General features: G+C 39.8%; 1 protein-coding gene across 1 annotated transcript in view; it reads right to left on the reverse strand.

The window, feature by feature from the left end:
• The window catches only part of COL25A1 (collagen type XXV alpha 1 chain), a 503,516-nt gene that overhangs the window by 80,315 nt on the left and 400,590 nt on the right, over window positions 1-22,611 (reverse strand). Inside the window, exons 13-15 of the mRNA XM_070452267.1 lie at window positions 8,228-8,281; window positions 6,299-6,325; window positions 3,609-3,653 (exon numbers count right to left, since the gene is read on the reverse strand). Of these exons, the coding sequence (XP_070308368.1) occupies window positions 3,609-3,653; window positions 6,299-6,325; window positions 8,228-8,281 (126 nt within the window). The remainder of the gene's footprint in view (window positions 1-3,608; window positions 3,654-6,298; window positions 6,326-8,227; window positions 8,282-22,611) is intronic.

Here is a 22,611-nt window from a genome sequence, read left to right on the forward strand (position 1 = left end):
GGCAGTCTCAGTACCCCTAAGGCCCACATTGTTAAAGGGTCAACTGAATATGGGAGGAAGTTCATTGATTATAGGAAAATTCTACCCCACTTTATATAAGGGACATCCTAGGATTTTGATATCTTTGAGGATCCTGGAATCAATCTCCTGGGATACCGATGGACTGTGGTAATCACTGGTATATATATACAGAACCTGCCTGCCAATGCAGGAGACCCAGGAGATGCAGGTTTGATCCCTGTTTGGAAGATCCCCTGGCGGAGGGCATACCACCCCACTTCAGTATTCTTGCCTGGAGAATCCCATGGACAGAAGAGTCTGGTGGGCTACAGTCCATAGGGTTGTAAACAGTCAGAGATGACTGAAGTGACTTAAATGCACCAACATTTACTTTCAAGTGTGGGAATAAAAGATAAGAAATCCATCTCTACGTTAGTCAGTGAGGTTAACACTCCAAGAGCAGAACCTAACCTTCCCACAGTAACTCCATGTATGATTAAAATCAGTCATTGGCAGGTCATTCTTAAGTCCAGAGCGCATCATAGCTGCTGGCCACAGAGAAAACCCAGTCCAGAGGGTTTTAACAGTCCCACAGCATTTCCAGATGACCAGTCTGGAAAGGTTTAGATTGCTTTACCATCCAAAGGCACAGAGTTGGATCAAAGGGAAAAAAAATCCTATTAAAGTGAATCAGCCGATGACGTAATTTACTGCATCAATGGCAGAAAAGAAGCATTTTTTTATTTTACATCTCAAACTTGGTAAATGATGAATGAGCTTCACATACTGAACCCAAAGGCTGTGAGAAGAGTGTTTCTAACATGCTGGAAACAAATTATACGACAGAAGCAGGAAATGTTTAAAAAACACATCAAAAATTACATTCCAATTACAGCATTCTTGGGAATGAATGCTACAGGTCAGATTACATATTATATGCTACATATTCCTATTTACAACCCTCTGTTTAGACTCATTGAAAGTTTATAGAAATGATTTCCATTTTAACTGAAGCATTTCTTATACCTAATTTCAGTTGACTAATAAAACTTTTTGATAAAAAAGAAAAATAACCAATCTAGTTGATTTCCATTTCCATGTGGTAAGAAAGCTAACATTTATTGAGAGTTTACTATGTATGAGTCAGTATGGTAAATGATTTGCATTAACATAAAAAATAAGAATAGGATTCTTTTGAGATGAATTTAGCCTTTACAAAGTAAAAAAGTTGCTTTAGTATTACAATGTTAAACTTTAAAAATGTGTGATTAAAGAAATAATTATTGGCCTACATTCAAAATATGAAGCTCTAAAAATACATCTTCTAAAGCTTAAACCTCTCTACATATATCCACATAGGCATAGCTCAGACTTGGCATAGATTGTTTTCACTTGAAGAAACTGCTTTCTGTTTAGAAGATTTCCTTTCTTTAAGCAGAGGTTGGCAACTATGGCCTGAGGGCCAAATGCAGCTGGCCACCTGTTTTTGTGTGGCTCAAGAGCTAAGAATGGTTTTTGCATTTTTAATGGTTAAAAAAAGTCAAAAGAATAATATTTTGTGACATGTGAAAAGCACATGAAATTAAAATTTCAGTGTCCAGAAATAAAGTTTTATTGGAACAGAGCCACTCTCATCAGTATACATGTTGTCTACAATTGCTCTCATGCCACGATGAGAGAGTTGAGTAGTTGTAACAGACACCATATGGCCCACAAAAACTAAAGGATTCATTTTCTGGCCCTTCACAGGGCAAGTTTGCTGACCGCTGCTTTGAAGCAAAACAAGAAAGTCAAATGTAATATCCATGTTTATATATCTGGGGTTTGAAATTTTTACTTCAAAAAGTCATAGAGGTATATCATTGACCTCATTAGTATTAAAACCTACTCATCTTGTGGTGGATTGCAGTGTGATACTTGAATCTGACAGATAATAAAATGGGTTATAGCAGTGGTTCTCAACGTGGGATAATTTTGTTCCCCAGGGGACAATTGGCAAGCTCCGGAGACAAGGTTGGTTGTCACAACTTGGGAATGCTATCGGCATCTAGTAGGAGAGGCTAGGAACGATGCTAGACATCCAACATTTACCCCATGGAGGATTATCCAGCCCTGAATGTCAGTAGTGCTGAGGTTAAGAAATCCTAGTCTGCAAGAAACTGAGAGTCTATCTTAACAACTAGACTGTGTGTGTGTTCAGTTGCGTCCGACTCTTTGCAATGCCATGGACTGTAGCCCACCAGATTCTTCTGCCCATGGAATTTCCCAGGCAAGAATATGGAGCAGGTTGCCATTTCCTACTCAAGAGGAACTTCCCAACCCAGGGATCAAACCCGTGTCTCCTGCGTCTCCTGCTTTGGCAGGCAGGTTCTTCACCACTGAGCCATCTGGTGCCAGGGAACTTCTAGACTACCCCTTGAATACAAACACAATTGCTACTCAGTGACACTATCATTAATCTATCCCTACCACCCATGCCATATTTATATTAATATTTATAAGAATAAGAAAGACAAATTTCTCTTTATTTTATGGGTATGGTTTTATGACTAACAATTATCCATCTGTACAGTAATAATTTTCAAATTAGACCCATTCTTATTCTCAACTACAAGCCTAAATGAATTGTTCTTTGTTTCATCAATTAGCCTGATTTAAATTAAATCTGACTATTCCATTTTCATCTGGGCTTTCCAGGTGGTGTTTATGGTAAAGAACCCGCCTGCCAATGCAGGAGATGCAAGAGATTTGGGTTTGATCCCTGGGTTGGGAAGATGCCTGGAGTAGGAAATGGCAACCTGCTCTAGTATTTTTGCCTGGGAAATCCCATGGACAGAGGAGCATGGTCAGCTACAGTTCTTGAGGTCACAGAGTCAGACACGACAGAGTGACTGAGCACACATGTTCCACAATTCTTAACATATACCACAAATGAAGTGAAAATTTCCTTTCTATGTCAGAGATGTCTGTGAAGTAAGAAGCCAAGCAAAAGCTGTGATGGTCTGCGGAAAAAAACCACGAGGTAGGAAGATGAACCAAAGATCACTGCAATGCAAATGCTAGTCACGGTTTCAAATTTTTAAAAAAGGACAATATGAAAGTTGACAAAATATTTGGATTTAATACATTTTAAGTCAAGGCAAATTTTCAAGACTGCATTAGAGGCTCTAATCAAGGGACACTAACTTCTATCAAACTCTTACATCTCATCCCAGTCCTGCAATCTTCTGTCCTAAAACTGGGACAAATGGAATCACTTTAGAAACTCTCTTTTTACATCTCTGTGTATAAAGGGAGTGCTCCATTTACACATAAAGAGTGCAGTGTTTTTGTCTTCAGTCATATTACTAGAAACCCAACTACACATTTTCTAGAATTTTTGAAGTACCGTTTTACTTTTAAAATATTTAAATTTGTAGCTAGGAAGTTGTAGAATAATCACCTCTTATCAATTAAATATTTAAATGCTTTCTAATCTCGTAAAATTATCTCTGATCTTGTCATATTAAGCTATGATCTCTCAACTTCCTCAAAATCTCCCATTTCATGTACATGAAATAATATTCTTGCTCATATGCATGCTCTCATGTTTTTTAAAAACACTGTACCTTTTCGCCTGTGTCACCTTTGGGGCCATTCTCTCCAGCATCTCCCTAAGGGGGGAGAAAAGAAATATATGAAAACATAGTGATGATACTCAGCAATGAGCACTTTTCCTTATTTTAAGTTTCCTTTCAGAGGCACTATATATTAATAGCTGTTCTAAATGTTCAACAGAGCTAATGTACCTTACTTGACCAACTGCCTGATATCAACCCGTCCAAATAAACATTAGTACAATGAAGATGACTGAATAGTTTTAAACTACCCCATGATATTAACAGAAAGTAATTTCTCTGACTTTTAATAGCATATTCTGGCACTTAGAGCTGCTTTAACCCTTTCTGTTTTCTCTGCTCAAAGAGTCACTCTAACAAAGACTTTCTCCTGATTCCCTCCATATGCTTTCTGCTTTACCCCTTCTGTCTCCTTTGTTCCATTCCTGATTCCTGGACTCCTGCCCTCTCCTTTCTCTTCCATCTGTATAAATTCTGCTCTGTCTTCGAGCCCATCTCAAATCTCTAGGCTCTCAAAGTGCATGACACAGCCCTCAAAACTGTGCAGTGAATATTAACTTACCTAGGCATACATGTTTTGCACTGAGAAATAAGTGCTTTAATAAAGTAAATAAATAAAAATTTTACCTTATTAGAAAGTCTTCAAAAATCACAGCAAAATAATCTGAGGAGTTTATGCTTCCTTTGTTAGTTTTGAGAGCTCCTATGCCTATTTTGTCACTGATATCTCCTTTCTACCCACAAAGCAATGCAGTAGAAAACAAGTCATTTGTGTATTATCCATGTTTTGTGTCCTAAATTCTGAATTTTTTAAGTCATACAGCAAGTTCTAGTGGAAACATCAGACTTAGGAGCCAGAGACCTAGCCCAGCTCTAGTACCTACTGAGCAAGCGAAAACCTATTTGCATCAAATTTCTCATGTGCAACATAAGGACAAGAATATTTTATGGGGTTATAAGAAATAATTCCTGTGTCTAAGGCAACTAGGGCCATATCTGACACAACATAAGCTGTTAATGGTGGCCATTAGCAATAACAATGCATTATTGTTCTTGTATTCCATAAGAATACCCTTCTGTCTCCCATGGGAGGTCCCGTTTCTATCATTTAACATTTTCCATAAAACAAGAGAGGAGTTGTTGATAATAATTTCCCTGAGAGAAGGAGGGGTGTTAAAAGAGGGAGATTTTAACTTTTTCTCTTCAGTTTCTCTTCCCGTTTCAAATAAGCACGAGGCTAACATGCTTGGGAACTCTTTCATGGAGACGGGTACACCACAGCGCCCGGGGGTCTGAGTCACTTTATCCCATGAGCCCCTGGAACCGTGCTGACACTGTTGCTTTCCCCTCCTTACTTTCTACACAAAAGAGTCATCTGATGACTAATTAATTTCACATTAATTACCATGAACTGGTTGGATGCCAAATAAATATACTGGTCATCAGTTATGAAGGACTTTTGATAGGCAGCCAATTAGCATGCTGTAAAATATTGCTTGGAAATCCCTTTGTTAAAAAACAAAACAAATAAAACAAACTTTCTTATTAGGAAAACTGGTTCAGACTGGTCAGGAGGCAAAGGGTTTGACTGAGAAGAGCCACCCTTCTGCTTTGCTCACCTTCTGTTTAAATCAATGTCTTTTGTTTTTGTTTTACAGTGGTCAAAAATACAGTTAAATTCACAAAGCTCGCTGGATCTGTAGATGTATTTCTTTTGGGATTAGTGGTGATGATACTGATTTTTCAGAAAGGTCATATCACTTATGAAGAGCATTATGTGATATCTTGGTAACTGCCTACACAGACAACCCATGTTTAAACACTGGCAAAGTATATAGCATGAGAACATTCCCCAAAGTGGGAAGAAGGATGTCTGTCTGAGAGAAATTTAACATACACACTCTGCTTCTCCTTTTGCTTCTCTTTTTAGTTTTTTATGGGAATTCTTTGTGGGACAACTTTCAGTATATTTGCTGCAGGTAAACATCTGTATCCCTTTAACCTAGTGACCTAAGAAGTAATAGAGGTATAGATGCATAGAACAGTACTGGAATGGCATCAGCAAATAGGCAGAACAGAAATTTTGCAGGCCTAGAGGTTTTTGAAAGACATTTTAAAGCCTGACATAGATTGTTTAAATTTGCTCATTTCTCATCCATTTCTTTAAATCCTTTTACCCAAACTTCTGAACATACATAAGAATTACACTACTTTCTCCTTCCATTAATTAGCAGTTTGAAAGAAACAGTGGCCAGTATATCTATCCACATCTATATCTAGGCATAGCTTGTTTATTGTGCTTTGCTTTATTGCACTTCAAAGACACTGCATTTTTTACAAATTGAAGATTTGTGGCAACCATGTGTCAGGCAAGACAAAAGGCACCATTATTCTAACAGCATCACTTTCCAATTAAGATATGCATACTGTTTTTGAGTTATAATGCTATTGAACTCTTAGAGGATTACAGTATAGCATAACTTACATGCTCTGAGAAACCAAAAATTCATGTGATTCATTTTATTGCAATATACATTTTATCACAGTGATGTGGAATGCAACCTGCAATATCGCCAAGATATACTTGTATACCCGTACTTATCTATCCATCTACATATAAACACAGTTTAGTTTGGTCCTTCTTGAGGGGAGGAGATTAAAAACAGGCAGAATCATCTCACCTTTAATCCTTGTTCTCCAGGTTCTCCCTGCACAAAAGAACAAAGTGAGTGACACATTAAATTATAAAACACCTAATTAAGCAACATTAAACAAAATCAAATACTGAGCATACTAGTTAAATTACATGCGATATTTATTTTGCCAATATACAGTTGCTTTCTAAAATCAAATGCTGAATTTCCTGGAAAATTGAATATGGATATCAATAGCAAATATCACCTTAATTCTTTTCTTTTGAGGACTAAAGAGAGATATTTAAGATCAGAAAAGCCTGGCTTTTAGGGCACTAAGGGGAGCAATGTTGAGGCAACTCTGAGATTATGACATCTTATTTCGACCAGACTCTAACTCAGTAAGGTGAGCTAGCATGTCCGTCCGTGAAATCTTTCATTCAAAGCACCCGCTGGTGCATGGATTATTTCTGGGGTCTGGAGTGTAGTTCACCAGAATATCTTGCCCTGACATGACTAAGGCCTGAACTTGGACCCTTTCACAATGTCATGAATGCTCTTCAATCTGTTGTTAATTACTGTGTTCTAAATCAGTTGTACTTTAGGAGTCATTAGTTTTTTCAGAAAAAATACTAGATTGAGGCAGAATCTAAGTGAGTTTAGGAGAGATGTCTTTATGCAAAAATGATTATCATGGCAGTATAAAGACTAAAACGCAAAATTGTGTGCTGAAAAGAATCTCATTGTCATTTTACCCAGGAAGAGACAGGGGACAGAATCAGAGAGTAAATCGACAGCAAATCACACACATTACGGTAATACCCTTCTTAAGAAAAGCTTGAGAAGGTATTGCAATAAGGTCACACTGCTTTAAAAATTATTTTTAAGGTGGTTATTGCATTTTAAAAAAATCCTAATGTACTCTTGAAGTCAGTTTGAAGGCAGCACTCTTTTCACTCCCTTAAACTCGGCCGGACCCTTTGGCTTTTTGGATTTCTGGTTACCTTTCACTGCTTAACAGCCATCCTGATGGTTGCTAGGCAACAGAAGAAGAGTACTGAGAACAAGCATTAAGCATTAGCTCCTATCATTTGACTTTTTAGCACGGAGCTAGAGAGGGAAGAAGACAGGAAAATGGCTGTAGTCCCAGAAGGAATATTTTCTTTCCTCTCCTGCAGGACAAAGGACAGGTCTATAAATTTTAGGTCTGTTCTAGGCGCCTGTCGATAGCAATGTGATCTGTAAAATCAGCTGACGGGCATCTGTGGGTATGGATACACAGCAGCACAGCTGATGGGATTAGACATTAGTTCTGTACTTCAAGGGATGGTCACTCATCAAAGGATTTGGGATTTGTCTGCCTATCTGGTTTAAACTAAACTGTCACCAATCTTTTTATATTTAACAGATTCATTTGTTCTTCAGAAACAAAGGAAATTTGGAATCACCCCTCAAATCTCCATTACATTTTTTCCCTATTTAGTAATGTAGACTACATCCATTTTTAAATTTCAAACATGCTACATTATGCTTTTCATTTGATTAACTTGTTGGGTTATGTAAGTTCTAGAGGTGGCCAAATCTTGAGGAAAAGTCACAGTGGCACTGTAAACATTTTCTTTAGTATGTCTTATAAAAATTATGTAAACGTTGGTAGTGTGGACATGACCTATGTTTTAATACACTCATCAAATGGTAAAATGATAATAGTCATATTTGAAATACAGGTTTTCTCATGTTAAGTATCCCAGAAGTCAAAGTTTAGACAATCATATCCTACACTCTGTGTTTTTAATGTAATGAGAATCATGAACACCATTTATTCTTTAGTCACAATGTTTTATACTATAACATATTTTACTATTGACAAAAGATTCCATCCAAGTAAAACCAGTGGGATATAAAAAATTGTAACAGCTTAAAATCTCATGAAAAATCATGCCTCAAATGATTCTGCTTGGTTTTCTTTGTACCAACCTTTAGCCCTGGTATTCCATTCTGTCCTACTGCTCCAGGTAACCCGGGTTCACCCTCAAAATTAAAAAAAAAAAAAAGATACTACTAAGTAAAACACACAAAATCAACACATTATACAGACTGTTAGCGGATATAACCAACCATCCAATAATACTCGAGAGGTACATAGTATGTTAAACTAGTTATACAAGTTAGCTTGTTTGGGCCAAACTTTTATGTGCTATGGACTAGGGATACAAGAGCGCTAATTTTCTTGCATTCAGTCTTTTCTTCACTAAGAAAGCAAAAGCAAATTACCAGGGGAAATGAATATCTAGCATGGTGCTAGGTACACCAAGTAAGTATTTGATGAATGAGTAAAAGACGTCTGAAAATTTAATAAGACTTGATGGAGAATTTTCAAGTGATTTCTCAGCTCAGGAAAACAGAGACTAAATCATTGTATTTATTAGAATTAAGGAAAATGAGCATCTCCAAACCTAAATCTTGAAGCATACATGCATCTGCTGTTGCTGCTACTAAGTTGCGTCAGTCGTGTCTGACTCTGTGCGACCCCATAGACGGCAGCCCACCAAGCTGCTCTGTCCCTGGGATTCTCCAGGCAAGACTACTGGAGTGTGTTGCCGTTTCCATCTCCAGTGCATGAAAGTGAAAAGTGAAAGTGAAGTCGCTCAGTCGTGTCTGACTCTTTGCGACTCCATGGACTGCAGCCCACCAGGTCCTTCTGTCCATGGGATTTTCCAGGCAAGAGTACTGGAGTGGGCTGCCATGTCCTCCTCCATACACTCATCTACTTAATTCATTTAGACATATCTGACACAAGAATAAAAATGGCTTTGATTTCTCTTCCCAGTTTCACTGTAAAGATGATAAAAATAAACATTCAGGGTTGCAGTTTTCATTGTCATATTGAGTGACAGGTATCTGAGAAAATGATAATGGCTACTAGCTAGAAAGATTACACATTTCAGAAAGATAATGAGGTATCTCAGTCTTTCGAGACTCTGAACCAACAATTGTTTTCCAAAGAGGAAAAGGAAAAATCTTTTCAAGTGTTCAGAAGCAAAGAAAAAATATTCTGTATGATGACTGCAGTTAACAATACTCTATGGTATATTTTAAAGCTGTTAAGAGAGTAGGTCTTAAAAGCTCTCATCACAAGGAAAAAAAATGTAACTATGTGAGATGATGGATGTTAACCAAACTTATTGTGGTAATCATTACACAACATATACACAACATATCAAATCATTATGGTATACACTTAAAACTAATTCAATGTCATATGTCAATTGTAACTCAATAAAACTGGGAGAAGACAGAAAGCAGTGTGGCTTTTGTTATTTCCATGAAGCTTAAACTTACAGCAACTAGAATTTCATTTAAAAACATTCCCAAGTCATTTATTACATGCTTCAACTACTGGGCAAGTTTCTTTCCACTGAGGGTTAAAAAGTTGCTCCTTAGTTGATTTTTTTTTTTTTAAGTTGACTATTTTTTAGAGCAGTTTTAGGTTCATAGCAAATTTAGTTGATTTTTTAAGCTGCCTGACTTAGGACTTTTCTGATAGCTTAGTTGGTAAAGAACCCGCCTGCAATGCAGGAGACCCTGGTTAAATACCTGGGTCAGGAAGATCCCCTGGAGGAGGGATAGGCTACCCGCTCCAGTATACTTAGGCTTCCCTGTGGCTCAGCTGGTAGAGAATCTGCCTGCAATGCGGGACACCTGGCTTTGATCCCTGGGTTGGGAAGATCCCCTGGAGAAGGGAAAGGCTACCCACTTGAGTATTCTGGCCTGGAGAATTCCATGGACTGTATGGTCCATGCGGTCACAAAGAGTCAAGACACGACTGAATGACTTTCACTTTCACTTCTAAGCTGCCTGAAGGGCAGAAATTGTGACATTTTAATATCTGTGCTGTTACCTTCAAAAACACATAACTTAGTAAAATGGTAACATTTTTTAAGTGCCAGGAATTTTACATTCATTAACTCACTTCAGTTCAGTTCAGTTCAGTTCAGTCACTCAGTCGTGTCTGACTCTTTGCGACCCCATGAATCACAGCACGCCAGGCCTCCTGTCCATCACCAACTCCTGGAGTTTACCCAAACTCATGTCCATCGAGTTGGTGATGCCATCCAGCCACCTCATCCTCTGCCGTCCCCTTCTCCTCCTGCCCCCAATCCCTCCCAGCATCAGGGTCTTTTCCAATGAGTCAACTCTTCGCATGAGGTGGCCAATGTACTGGAGTTTCAGCTTCAGCATCAGTCCTTCCAATGAACACCAGGACTGATCTCCTTTAGGATGGACTGGTTGGATCTCCTTGCAGTCCAAGGGACTCTCAAGAGTCTTCTCCAACACCACAGTTCAAAAGCATCAATTCTTCGGCGCTCAGCTTTCTTCACAGTCCAACTCTCACATTCTCACAAATTTCTATGAGATAAGTACTATCTTTATTTCTCTTTAATAGATGAAGAAACTAAGGCACAGAAAGGTAAAGTAATTTTCCCAGATTTACACAACTCTGCCTTAAGAGGTGTGCTCTTAATACAATTATGCATTGGTGAATGAATGCATCTAGAAATTGGGAGGGCTGGTGATGAATATTTCTATCCTCATTATCATTTGGTTATTAAATGACCTCCAGAATGTATACAAATCTGGACTAAATGTAACTTATTTAAAGATGATTTTGTACACCGACCAGATAAACCAGGCAATGTGAAGCTTATAGTGTCTTTCTAAAAGGGCAAAAAATGTTTTACGATTATACTGGGTTATTGTACTGTAACTGCTAAAATCTTAACTCATAGAAGAAATTCTGCTTCCTCTATAAAGTTACGCTGCAATCATTTGCATTTTCCTTGATAAAATGGCAAAAATATTGACTTAGAATAACGATGGCCATTATAAGAAAATTTTGATATGCCCTTTGTACATAACCAAGGGTAAGTATAGAAGATCCCCTAGAGGAGGAGATGGCAACTTGCTTCAGTATTCTTGCCTGGAAAATTCCATGGACAGAGGAGTCTGGCAGATCACAGTCCATGGGGTCACAAAGAGTCAGACACAACTGAGTGAGCACACACAAGGGTAGAAGTCCATCGGAAATTGAATACACCCCTAAAGAGGACTCTCATTTACCATGTAACCATAAAAAGAGCTATGGAGTCTGCTTCTTCAAAGAACCTACAACAGGATGCACTAATATCATAACTCATGGTTTAATGCAAACAAGAAATGCTGCCAGGGAACAATACAAACTCTGTTTAGACTTTCAAAGAATAACTATGGTAGCCAGAATTATTATTTTTTTAAATGGTTAAGCCCCTGGAACCAGACGAAATACATGCTGAGATTTTGAAGCAAGGGAGACAAACGCTGCTTAGGTATCTGCATAACATCCTTCTTAAAATATGAACATCGAGGGACTAAAACTTGATCCTTTTTTCCCTTTGATTTTATGTTTTGTTAAAATAATCTTTTAACGTAAAAGGAAACAAAACATTGCATCCATAATCCCATCACTCTATAACTGTTTTCATTTTGTCCTGTTTCCTTCTAGCCTCTTAAATTTATGCTTACATATTTCAAGCAATCATAAGCTTATTACATAGTTTGACGTGCTGATTTTTTATTATTTTATAGTGCATGTTTGGTTTTACACAGTATTTGTGTCTTATAAATTGTTTATCATCTATCAAAAACAGGTCTGATCATTTGTTTAATCTGCCCCAAACTGTTGAATACTTAACGTTGTTTCCAATTTTTGCTATTAAAGATAAATTAAACATCTATGTAAATATTTCTAAGTTGCTTTCCAAACAGGATCTGAGCTTTATCTGCTTTTCCAGGCACCCGCTCTGTTACTTTTTCCCAACTTCATCAGCACTGTATGTCATAATTTTAATTACTTTTGTGGCTATTTTAATGAGTACAAATAAGAACTTCCTGAAGTTCAATTCTACATTTATCCCTTGTAAGGTTAAATAGGTATCCAGCAAGATTTTAAAGCTAACAAGTGAATAAGGCTGTTTCCTGAATGAAGCAAGGCAAGACAAAAAGAAGGAAAAGTGACTCATAGCATCTTACCTTTCTAAAAAGTTATAATAAAAATACACTCAAATTCAGATTAGGAGGTTATGAAACATTCTATTATTGTTCAAATTTAGTTTCCCAAGTTGTGGTAAAGTAATGTTACAGATGAAACATTGTAGAACTTTGAGTACCAAGGCCAAGCGGTGTGATTCTGGAAGTCATCAATTCATCCAGTTAACATTTAGTGAAGATTTACTACATGTTTTACCCTGAGCAGAGTGTTTCCTGGGATATAAGGATGAAATAGACATGACAGGTGCCTGTGCCCAGAGAGCTTATTTTTGAGTGAGAAAAGAGACCTCTACATAAATAACTTAAAAGGATATCTAAATGAGATGGAACTTTTTTCTTTGAGCAAGGTTTTTCTCATAAAGAGGCACAATGAATAGAAATCAAAGGAAAGTCCTAATGAAGAATAAAGCATACATCATATAGTGTATTGGTATGTTCTAGCATATGAGGACAGAATATTATTAATCTCATGGGGTCTCCTCAAATAGTTACAGTTATATTACTTGACTGTTTTACATAATACAGAAAAAAAAGGACATATACAGAGAAATCTATCAGAAAAGTATAGACCAAATAAATAGAAATTAGGTTTTATGTGTATGTGTGTGTGTGTGCATGTGGAGAAATATGTTCATGTTTATTGGATAATCTATTCATCTGTTTCTGAATGCATCTCATATTCACAAGTACTAAGGACATTATAAAGATAGTAATAAACAAAAATAGCAGCTAACATCTTAACTACAGGCAGATTGATGGATTTTTCTTTATTATACTTAAAATTCCCAGTGCATTACTCCCAAATGACAATTTGTGCATTTAAGCTAAAAATAAGTTGAACTGACTTTTGAGAAGGATGACACTACTTTCTTTCTTTTTAAACCAGACACTCTAACATCACTCAAGGCTTTTACAATTATTTCAGGTACAGCTATTCAGGGACAATTTGAAAGAATATTTGAAGGTAGAAAGGAATGTAGTTTCCTTACAAAACTGAGTGCTAAAGAGAAACAGGTCATTTAGCAGTAATACTGCTGCCTGTCACTTCAATCACAATTGGAATTTAAAATGAGTTATAGCTTTAAGTTTTTAGCACAGTATAATTTTACATTCACCTTGTCAATATATATTCGTTTCCTTTAAGCACTACATTTTCAGAAAGAGCTCATCTAAACAGAAGACGAGAGTAACTGCAATTGCCCCCGTTATCCTTAGGTTCGTTTTCTTTAGTTTCAGTTGTTTAGTCACTAAGTCGTGTCCAACTCTTTGCAACCCCATGGACTGCAGCCTTCCAGGCTCCCCTGCCCATGGGATTTTTCAAGCAAGAATACTGGAGTGGATTGTCATTTCCTTCTTCAAGGGATCTTCCTGACCCAGGGATTGAACCCATGTCTCTTATGCCTGCATTTGCAGGCGGGTTCTTTACCACCGAGCTACCCAAGGTCTCAGTTATCCATGGTCAACTAAGGTCTGAAAATATCAAAAGGAAAATTCTAGAAACAAACAGTAAGTTCTAAACTGGGTGCTGTTCAGGTAGCATGCTAAACTCTGATGTCAGCTGCTCCATCCCACCCAGGACATCAATGATCCCTTTGTCCAACATATCCTGCCGGCTAGTCACTTAGTAGCCAGGCTAGGTGATCAGATCGACTGTCAGGGCGTCACAGTGCTTGTGTTCGAGTAATCCTTACTCTACTTAATATTCGCTCTGCCGTGCCCAACTCTTTGCAACCCCATGGACTGTAGTCTGACAGTCTCCTCTGCCCATAGATTTTCCAGGCAAGAATTCTGGAGAGGGTAGCCATCCCCTTCTCCAGAGGATCTTCCTGACCCAGGGACTGATCCTGGGTTTCCCACATTGCAGGCAGATTCTTACTCTCTGAGCTACAAGGAAAGCCCATTTTACTTAATAATGGCCACAAAAGTGAGCAGTTCAAATAGTCTCTTGTACCTAATTTCTACATTAAACTTCATCACAGGCATGCAAATATAGGGCAAAAACTAGTATACGCAGCACTGAGTGCCCTCCTCCGTTTCCGGCATCCACTTGGGTCTTGGAACACACTCCTTGCAGAGAAGGAGGCGAGGCTGCTGCACAGAAGATGCCCCGGCAGCAAATGAAATGAGCGATATTGAGCAAAACACAGTGTCAGTCTTAAGGTTGTTCTCCCACCTCTGGAGTTGGTGTGGTTGGTGCATATGTGGAATAAAGACTAAAATTGGACAGCATTGGTCACTGATACCTCTTTAAAACACTGGATGGACTGGGTCTTTCCTCCTGACAGTGACAGTTCACAGAAGGATCTCAGTGGCCACTGGATTTTCCTCTCCTGCAGGCAGTCATGGTGGGCAGGGGGGCAACCTTTTGCGAGGCTTCAGGGCTTGAGAAGCTTTGGCAGCTATTGGGTAGATAACCCTTGGTAGAGGAGGATTCTCTGAAGGCAGTGAAGTGCCCACGGGGACTTCCAGCTAGAACTATCTGGGAAAGAGCCAGGAAAATGGGGTTTCTGTTCTCCATTCCTATTTATTCTCTTTCTCTAGAGGTTTCCCTGATGGTTCAGTGGTAAAGAATCTGCCTGCAATGCAAGAGGTGCATGAGATGTGGGTTGATCCTTGGGTTGGAAAGAGTCCCCGGGGGAGGAAATGGCAACCCACTTCAGTATTCTTGCTTGGAAAAAATTCCATGGAGAGGGGAGCTGGGAGCGCATGGAGTGGCAAAGAGTTGGGCATGACTAAGTAGGCAAGTAATTCAGTTTAGTTTAGTCTTCCACACTAGTCTTTAATGAAAGTGAGAATGAACACAAACTTGGGTGAACATAGGAGGTAGAAAATGACCAACATATTTTATCTTGAAATTTCTAGAAATGTATCATTTTACCACACAAAAATAAAAGACTCCTACCCCTAACTTTAAAGTGTCATTCATGCTCTAAATAAATCCTTTACAGAAACTTTAAAAAATGTGGCTACTAGAAAATTCACATTTACATTTATGGCTTATATTTGGAGTTTGTTTTATGTTTCTATCAAACAGCATTGGTTTAAACTATAAAAACCTGTAATTATTATAAGGCATGATAAACAAAATGCCTTTAAAAGCAGAGAATGAGCACATCCGTATTCAAGCAAGTCAATGTACAGCGAGACTTCAGAATGGAGATGCCCACTGTGGTGTTAAACTCCATCACCGGACTCTGCCAAGGTGGGTAGTGTGTGAGGGGTCGAGAGCAGAGGGCGGATCCGAAGCAGAGGCTGCCTGCCAAGGGGCTGGGAGAGCCACAGCCAGGGCGGGGGTAGAGACTGACTAGCAAACTCCTAAGCCACCTCCTTGCCACCCACCCACCTCCAACAGTCTCCGAAAAACAAGGCAAGCTTATAAATTCCGTCCCTTCATTCTTGCCAAGGCTGTCCCATCGCACTCAGAGTGAGGGTCCCAGCCAAGGTCTGGCTCCGCTGTTTCTCCGACCTCCCCTTCTGCCACCCCAGCCACACTGAACTCTCTGTTCCCAGATACTAAGCAGGAGCCGCCCAGGGTCTTTGCATTTGGGCTTCTCTCCTGTGGCCCATCTTCCCTCTGATATCCAGGGATTGAGTCTCACCTCCTTATCCTTGGGACAACTGTCCTCTTATTACAGGGGTTGTCCAGAATTCCAGCCCCGCCCCCACCACTCCCGATGTCCACCTTTATCTGACTTTGCTTCCTCTATTACACTAATTACTACCTAAGATAAATTTTTTTTTCTTTTCTGTTTCCCCCACTAGAATTGCCAGATTTGGGAAATAAAAATATAAGATACCCAGTTAAATTTTAATTCTGGATAAACAACAAAGAGAAGAGTTTTTAATTAAATGTATCTTAAATATCGAATAGACATAAACATGAAAAATGATGGGCTGTTTATATGAAATTCAAATTTGGTTGGGCATTTTATATTTTATCTGGTGCCCTGATTTCCCACCCCCTCTCCAGCACCAGAATATGAACTTGGTTTCTCTTGCTTACTCCTCTTTCCACATTGCCTAGGAACTGTACCTTACACATAATAATTGTTCAGTACATCTACATTGGAGGAATGAATGAATATAGGAGAAGCAAATAACATATATTAAGTTGATATGGAAATGTGAAGCCCGTACAGGCCTGGTGAGAGCTAGAGACAGCAAATCTTCTCTGCTGGGAAACTGGAAAAGACCAATAACTCTGGTGCAAGAGACAGCTCTTTGTCTCAGCTTTGGCAAAAGGTAGCCGTGGGAAAAGAGACGGGGACCCAGGAAGAAGATGGCAGAGACACTGACCCAGCAGTCACACGTCCACGTTCAGCAGGTCAGCCTAAAATAGAAGTGAAAAATAGAGGGATAGCCTGGGGTCAGTGAAGGCGGGAGGAGTCCCCTGAAAGTCAGGATGCTGAGAATGAGCAGAACGTCCACGGCTGCCAAGGAAAAGCACTGAGCCAGGACTCTGTCAGAGGGAGAGTGGTTGCCTGGAGGACGGGAGGCTCCAACAGTTGTGCCTGTGAGTATGGGGGCCCAGTCATTATAAATGTTTCCACCTATTCGGTTATCACCCCTCTTTCATCTGCTCCTTCTGTCACCCCGTGTGCCTCAGTGAAGGGTGAGGAGCAGCTGGGACAATGCCAGTTGTGTAATTTATCATGTCATCTCAAGTTCCTCCAAGACCCTTTCAGAACCTATGTGTGTTATCATTTACCTTATGGACTCACTCTAACATCTGCTTTTCCCTAAGCAGAAGCACTCACAGAATAGGACAACATATACATATATGGTGGTGGTTTAGTTGCTAAGTCGTGTCTGACTCTTTGCAACCCCATGGACTGTAGCCCACCAGGCTCCTCTGTCCACGGGATTCTCCAGGCAAGGATACTGGAGTGGGGTGCCATTTCCTTCTCCAGGGGATCTTCCTGATCCAGGAATTGAACCCCGTCTCCCACATTACAGGTGGATTCTTTACCAACTGAGCTACCAGGGAAGCACATTCTGTCAAATGTTTTTTATGCATAAATTGATATGATCATATGGTTTTCCTTTTTTAATCTGCTGATGTGGAAAATTGCATTGATTGACTCTCTAATACTAAACTAAGCCTGAATTCCTGGTATAAAGGCCATCTGGTTATGATTAGCTACTGTTTTTACATAAAATTGTTGCTAGGTATCTACAGGGGATTGATTCCAGGACTCCCAGGGATACCAAAATCCGGAGATGCTCAAGTTCCATGTAGTCAGTCCTCTGTATCTGAGGGTTCCACATTGGCAGAGTTAACCAACTGCACATAAAAACTATTATTAGATTTGATTTGCTAACATTTTGCTTAGAAATTTTGCATCTATGATCATGAAAGATATAGATTCACAGTACTTTGGGGGGGAGGGGCGGGTAATGTCTTGTCTACTTTTTAAATAATAACAATGCTGACCTTACAGAGAAATGCTGACAAATAACATTTTGCCTACAAGATTATTATCACTAGTTGAGTTTATGCTAAGTTGTTTTATTCTTGTTTGACTCTTTGCAACCCTATGAACTGTAGCCTCCAGGCTCCTCTGTCCATAGGATTCTCCAGGCGTGAATACTGGATTGGGTTGCCATGTCTTCCTCCAAGGGATCTTCCTGACCCAGGGATTGAACCTCTCTTAAGTGTCCTGCATTGGCAGGTGGGTTCTTTTCCACTAGCACCACCTATTGATTTCAGACAAAGTAGGTTTCAAAGCAAAGATCATTACCAGGAATATGGAAGATCACTTCATAATGACAATGGGGTCAGCTCATCAAGAGGACATAGAAATTCTAAATTTTGATGTATCTAATAATAGAGCTTCAAAATATGTAAACAAAAATTGATAGAACTGCAAAGAGAAACAGACAAATCCACAATTATGGCTGGAGATTTCAATACCCCTCATTCAGTAATTAATAGAGCAAGTTAAATATAAAATCAATAGGACTCAGTCAACTTGAACGATATTACCATTGATAATATGGGGGATCTTATTTATTATTATCTTATATGGGGGATCTTATTTCTCTGACCATGGATCAAACCTATGCCCCCTGCAGCGAGGAAGCACAGAGTCTTAACCACTGGACGGCAGGGGAAGTCCCAAGGGCGATGTTTTAGTCGAAAGCAGCCAAGCGAGCCATTCTTGATAGATGAAGAAACACACTCAGAGAGGGAAAGTACATTTTTCAGAAACAAAATGCTGCAAAGAGGCAGATGTGAGATTAGAACCCAGGTCTTCCAATTCCCTATCTTGTGTTCCTTCTATTTGAATAACTTGTGTCTAAAGAATTCATTCGTATTTATTGGGTTTCTTTTGTCTTTAATGATTGTATAAAATAAGAAAGTGGCTTATTAGGAAGCCTCCAATCTAATCTTAAATTTTCTACTTCTGGTCATGGGACACAGAGCAAATTTCTTGAGTTTCCATGGGGTTTAGCTTTTATTCTATGCAGTGTTTAGGGGCAGATTAAATGCTTACCCTCTCTCAGGTTTAAAGAATTAAGATTTAGTTGTTCTTTTATTATTATTAGTTGTTTTGTTGGACTAAAGATGTTGGTGGTGGCTCCGTGTTCCTCAGACATCTAATTAAACTTGCTTCAAGTCCCAATTTCAACCACTATGCAAGCCCAGGACCTGCTCTTGGGCCCTGTGCTCAAGTTCTTGCATCTGTGTCTTCTCTGTTTTGCTCCAGACCAGTGGTTCTTCACCAGCTGCCTCAGGAAATTCCCTCTTCTCAGGCCTTTTGTGAGGGGGGATTGAATAGCTGGTGATCTGAAAGCTGTGCCATCACAAAGCACTCAGACTTTGCTCATTTCGCTGCCTTCCCTTCTCTTCCGCTTCCACCTCACCTTCCTCTTTCCTTCCTTCCCACCTTCCTCAGCCATACTGGGAATTCAGCTTCACGCCCTCTTATGTGGAGCAATTCAGTAGTTTGTAGCTCCTACTTGCATACTCAGCACCTAATGCTTCTTTTGTTTGTTTTCCGGAGGCAGAGGCTTTGTTACTCATGGAAGAGAAACAGAAAACTCTGACCTGTTGGGTTTGGTCATACATCATGGAACTGACATCCCTGTAGGAGAGTGTTGTCTCATTTATCCAATCAGCAAACTCCCTCCCTAAAATTAAAATCTCTTTGTCCTCCTTGGTAATATGAATAACAGTAGAAAAGTAGATGGTTCTATCAGTCAGAAACAATGAAAATATCTTATTTCAGATAATCTACTGAAATGGGTTTAACTGCTTGACATAATACTTAACCTAAACCTAATAACCAAACATTCATTATATTCTGAAAAAGTACAAATATCTAAAAATGTAAATAAGAAAACTTGATAGTTGTCTTATTGTCAATAATACTACAGTAAGGACTATTTCAGAAATAAGTTTGTGGTTAACACTTTTTATTCTAGTTTTTGTACTGCTAATGCAGACAGAAATGTACAAAATATAATTTGAACAAAAAAATTCAAATGCAAAGGTATAGCTAAGAATTTAGGGGTCACAGAAAACAGTTAAATTGAGTTTATTTGGGTGAAATTTACACAAAGGAGAAGAATGATCTGCCTTGAGCATACCCCTAAAAGGTCTAGGGAGAAGTAGACACGGATGACCACCTCCATCCCAATCCTGCCTGCTAACATCCTTCCTCCCGTCTCTTCCAGTTCTCTTATTCTTCAGGAAGAGTCTTGGGAGTCGCGTATGGACACCACGGCCCGCAAGCTCTGCCCACAGCTCCCCACCCTTAGCTGCTCCAGGCCACTCACAAGTATATGGGGGCACACGCCAGCTGGTGGTTGACCCTTGGGAAAATGGACCCGAGGAAGAGGCCACTACAGACGACGGAAGCAGACTCAGCACAGAGAAGGCAGAACTCTAGGCCCTGTGGACTCCCCACCCTGCGGTGGGGGACACACCATTAGAGGGACAAAGGAGAGCAAGGAGGAACGCTGCCTGGGTCTAAGGAAAACACTGTCCAGTGTTCCCTCTTAAGTAACTTATAAAAGGTATAACAGTTGCCAAAACCCAGCCTGGGAGCATGGTGTCACAGTGTGGGGTGGGGTTCTCCTTTCTGTGTATGAGAGAAATTGTTCTCTGTGAGTACTCTGATGGAGAAAAACAGATTAAGAACAATGTCTTATGTTTCAGGAAGACAAAATATCAAAATGGATGAAGAGGGTAGTGATGCGGAGGAGTTTGTTAGGGCTGGGATAAGTCAGAAACAACACACTTGCTCAGCTTGGGCGTCTTACAGGAATCTCTCCTAAGTTAGATAATTAGTGTTTACTGCAACTTTCCACATGACTGGGGTTGCTAGAAAAGGAACTGCAGCGGTAATAGCTAATCAGCATTTGGCATTCCCCTAGCTGGGAAATGAGGAGGAGGAGGGGACCTATGTGTATCCAATAATAAGGAAACTCAAAAGTGGTGTTGGATGTTTGGGGAAAGACACTCACTCTCTGGATGTAGATAGGAAAGAATGAAGCCCCAGGAATGATTAGCAGCTGCCTTTGAAGCAGGAGAGAGGGAGTTAGGGTGACAGCAGCAATATGAAAGACAGACTGACAAAATGGAAGAAATGGGTTCTTAGTGATGAAGCTTAGGTGTCAAGGCTGAAGGCTGCCTTAGTGCTGGACTTCCACATTGTGAACTGAAAGTCGCTCAGTCATGTCCGACTCTTTGTGACCCCATGGACTGTATAGTCCATGGGATTCCTCAGGCCAGAATACTGGAGTGGGTAGCCTTTCTCTTCTCCAGGGGATCTTCCCAACCCAGGGATCAAACCCAGGTCTCTCGCATTGCAGGCGGATTCTATACCAGCTGAGCCACAGGGAAGCCCAAAAAAACTGGAGTGGGCAGCCTATCCCTCCTCCAGGGGATCTTCCTGACCCAGGAATCAAACTGAGGTCTCCTGCATTGCAGGCGGATTCTTTACCAACTGAGCTATGAGGGGAGCCCTGGAATTCCACGTTACAGACCAATAAATACCTTTATTTTAAAAACTGGCTCTGTTAAGTATTCTATGACTTGCCATATAACATGCCTTTGATAATATACCCACTTTTAAAGTTCAAAATCCCAGCTAATTTCTTCTTTTCTAAGTATAATTCCTAATAGTAAGTCGATGTATTATTCTTTTCACTCGGGAAAAGATGTGCTTAAGTATTCATGGAAATGATAAATGGTTATGTCTAATGGGAAAAATTAGACATAATTTTCAAAAAAGATCAGTGAAGAGTAGTAGAAAGAGACAACAGCTCTTACAAACATTCACTTACATACTCTGGAGGTTTCTGAGTCGTGGAGTTCCTAACGCTCCCAATTCAAAGTAGAAAATAGTTGTTTCTTATTTAATAGTGTTTTAAATTAAACAGTTACATTCATTGCTTCTTTTATTTTGTCCAATTAAACTTTGCAGTAAACATGACAATCCTCATTTGACAAATGAGGAAACTAAATTCAGAGAAGGAAAGTAACTTGTCTAAGTATACAAATACTGAACAACAGACCTGGGATTCCCTGAATTTAAAATCTATATTCTTGACAGCTGTTAGCAGACTGACTGACTTTGAAGTCGAAATCTACTACAAACACCTTGGTGACCATAGGCAACATATCCTTTCTGTGCCGTGGTTTCCTCATTAATGCAGTGAAGATAATAATAGTATCCACTTCACGGGATTGCTGTGAGGAGTAAGTGGGGTAAACTTAGGAAGAACTTGAACACATTAAGTGCTGAACACATTAGTAAGTATTACACACTGCAGTCCTCTATCCTCTGTGTTGGGCAGAGAAGACACAGAAGGTCCAGAAGGAAATTTGATCTCTTCTAAATTAACCCCACTGAGGCTGCTTCATGGTTCCTCTGTGGCTCGGACGGCAAAGAATCTGCTTGCAATGTGGGAGACCCAGATTCGAGCCCTAGGTCAGGAAGACTGCCTGGAGAAGGGAAAAGCCACCCACTCCAGTATTCTTGTCTGGAGAATCCCATGGACAGAGAAGCCCGTGTGGGCTACACTCCACAGGGTTGCAAAGAGTTGGACACAACTGAGCTACTAGCACACACACGCGCGCACACACACACACACACACACACACACATGCTGTTTCACATTTGGATATGGTTCCTATCCCCTTGGCAATGTGGCCTGGTATGGGACAGGTGTGTGTGTGTGTGTGTGTGTGTGTGTGTGTAAGCTCGGTCATGTCCGACTCTTTGCAGTCCCGTGGACTGTAGCCTACCAGGCTCCTTGGTCCA

Source organism: Odocoileus virginianus, chromosome 21 (assembly GCF_023699985.2).
Source record: "Odocoileus virginianus isolate 20LAN1187 ecotype Illinois chromosome 21, Ovbor_1.2, whole genome shotgun sequence".
Taxonomy (NCBI): Eukaryota; Metazoa; Chordata; class Mammalia; order Artiodactyla; family Cervidae; genus Odocoileus; species Odocoileus virginianus.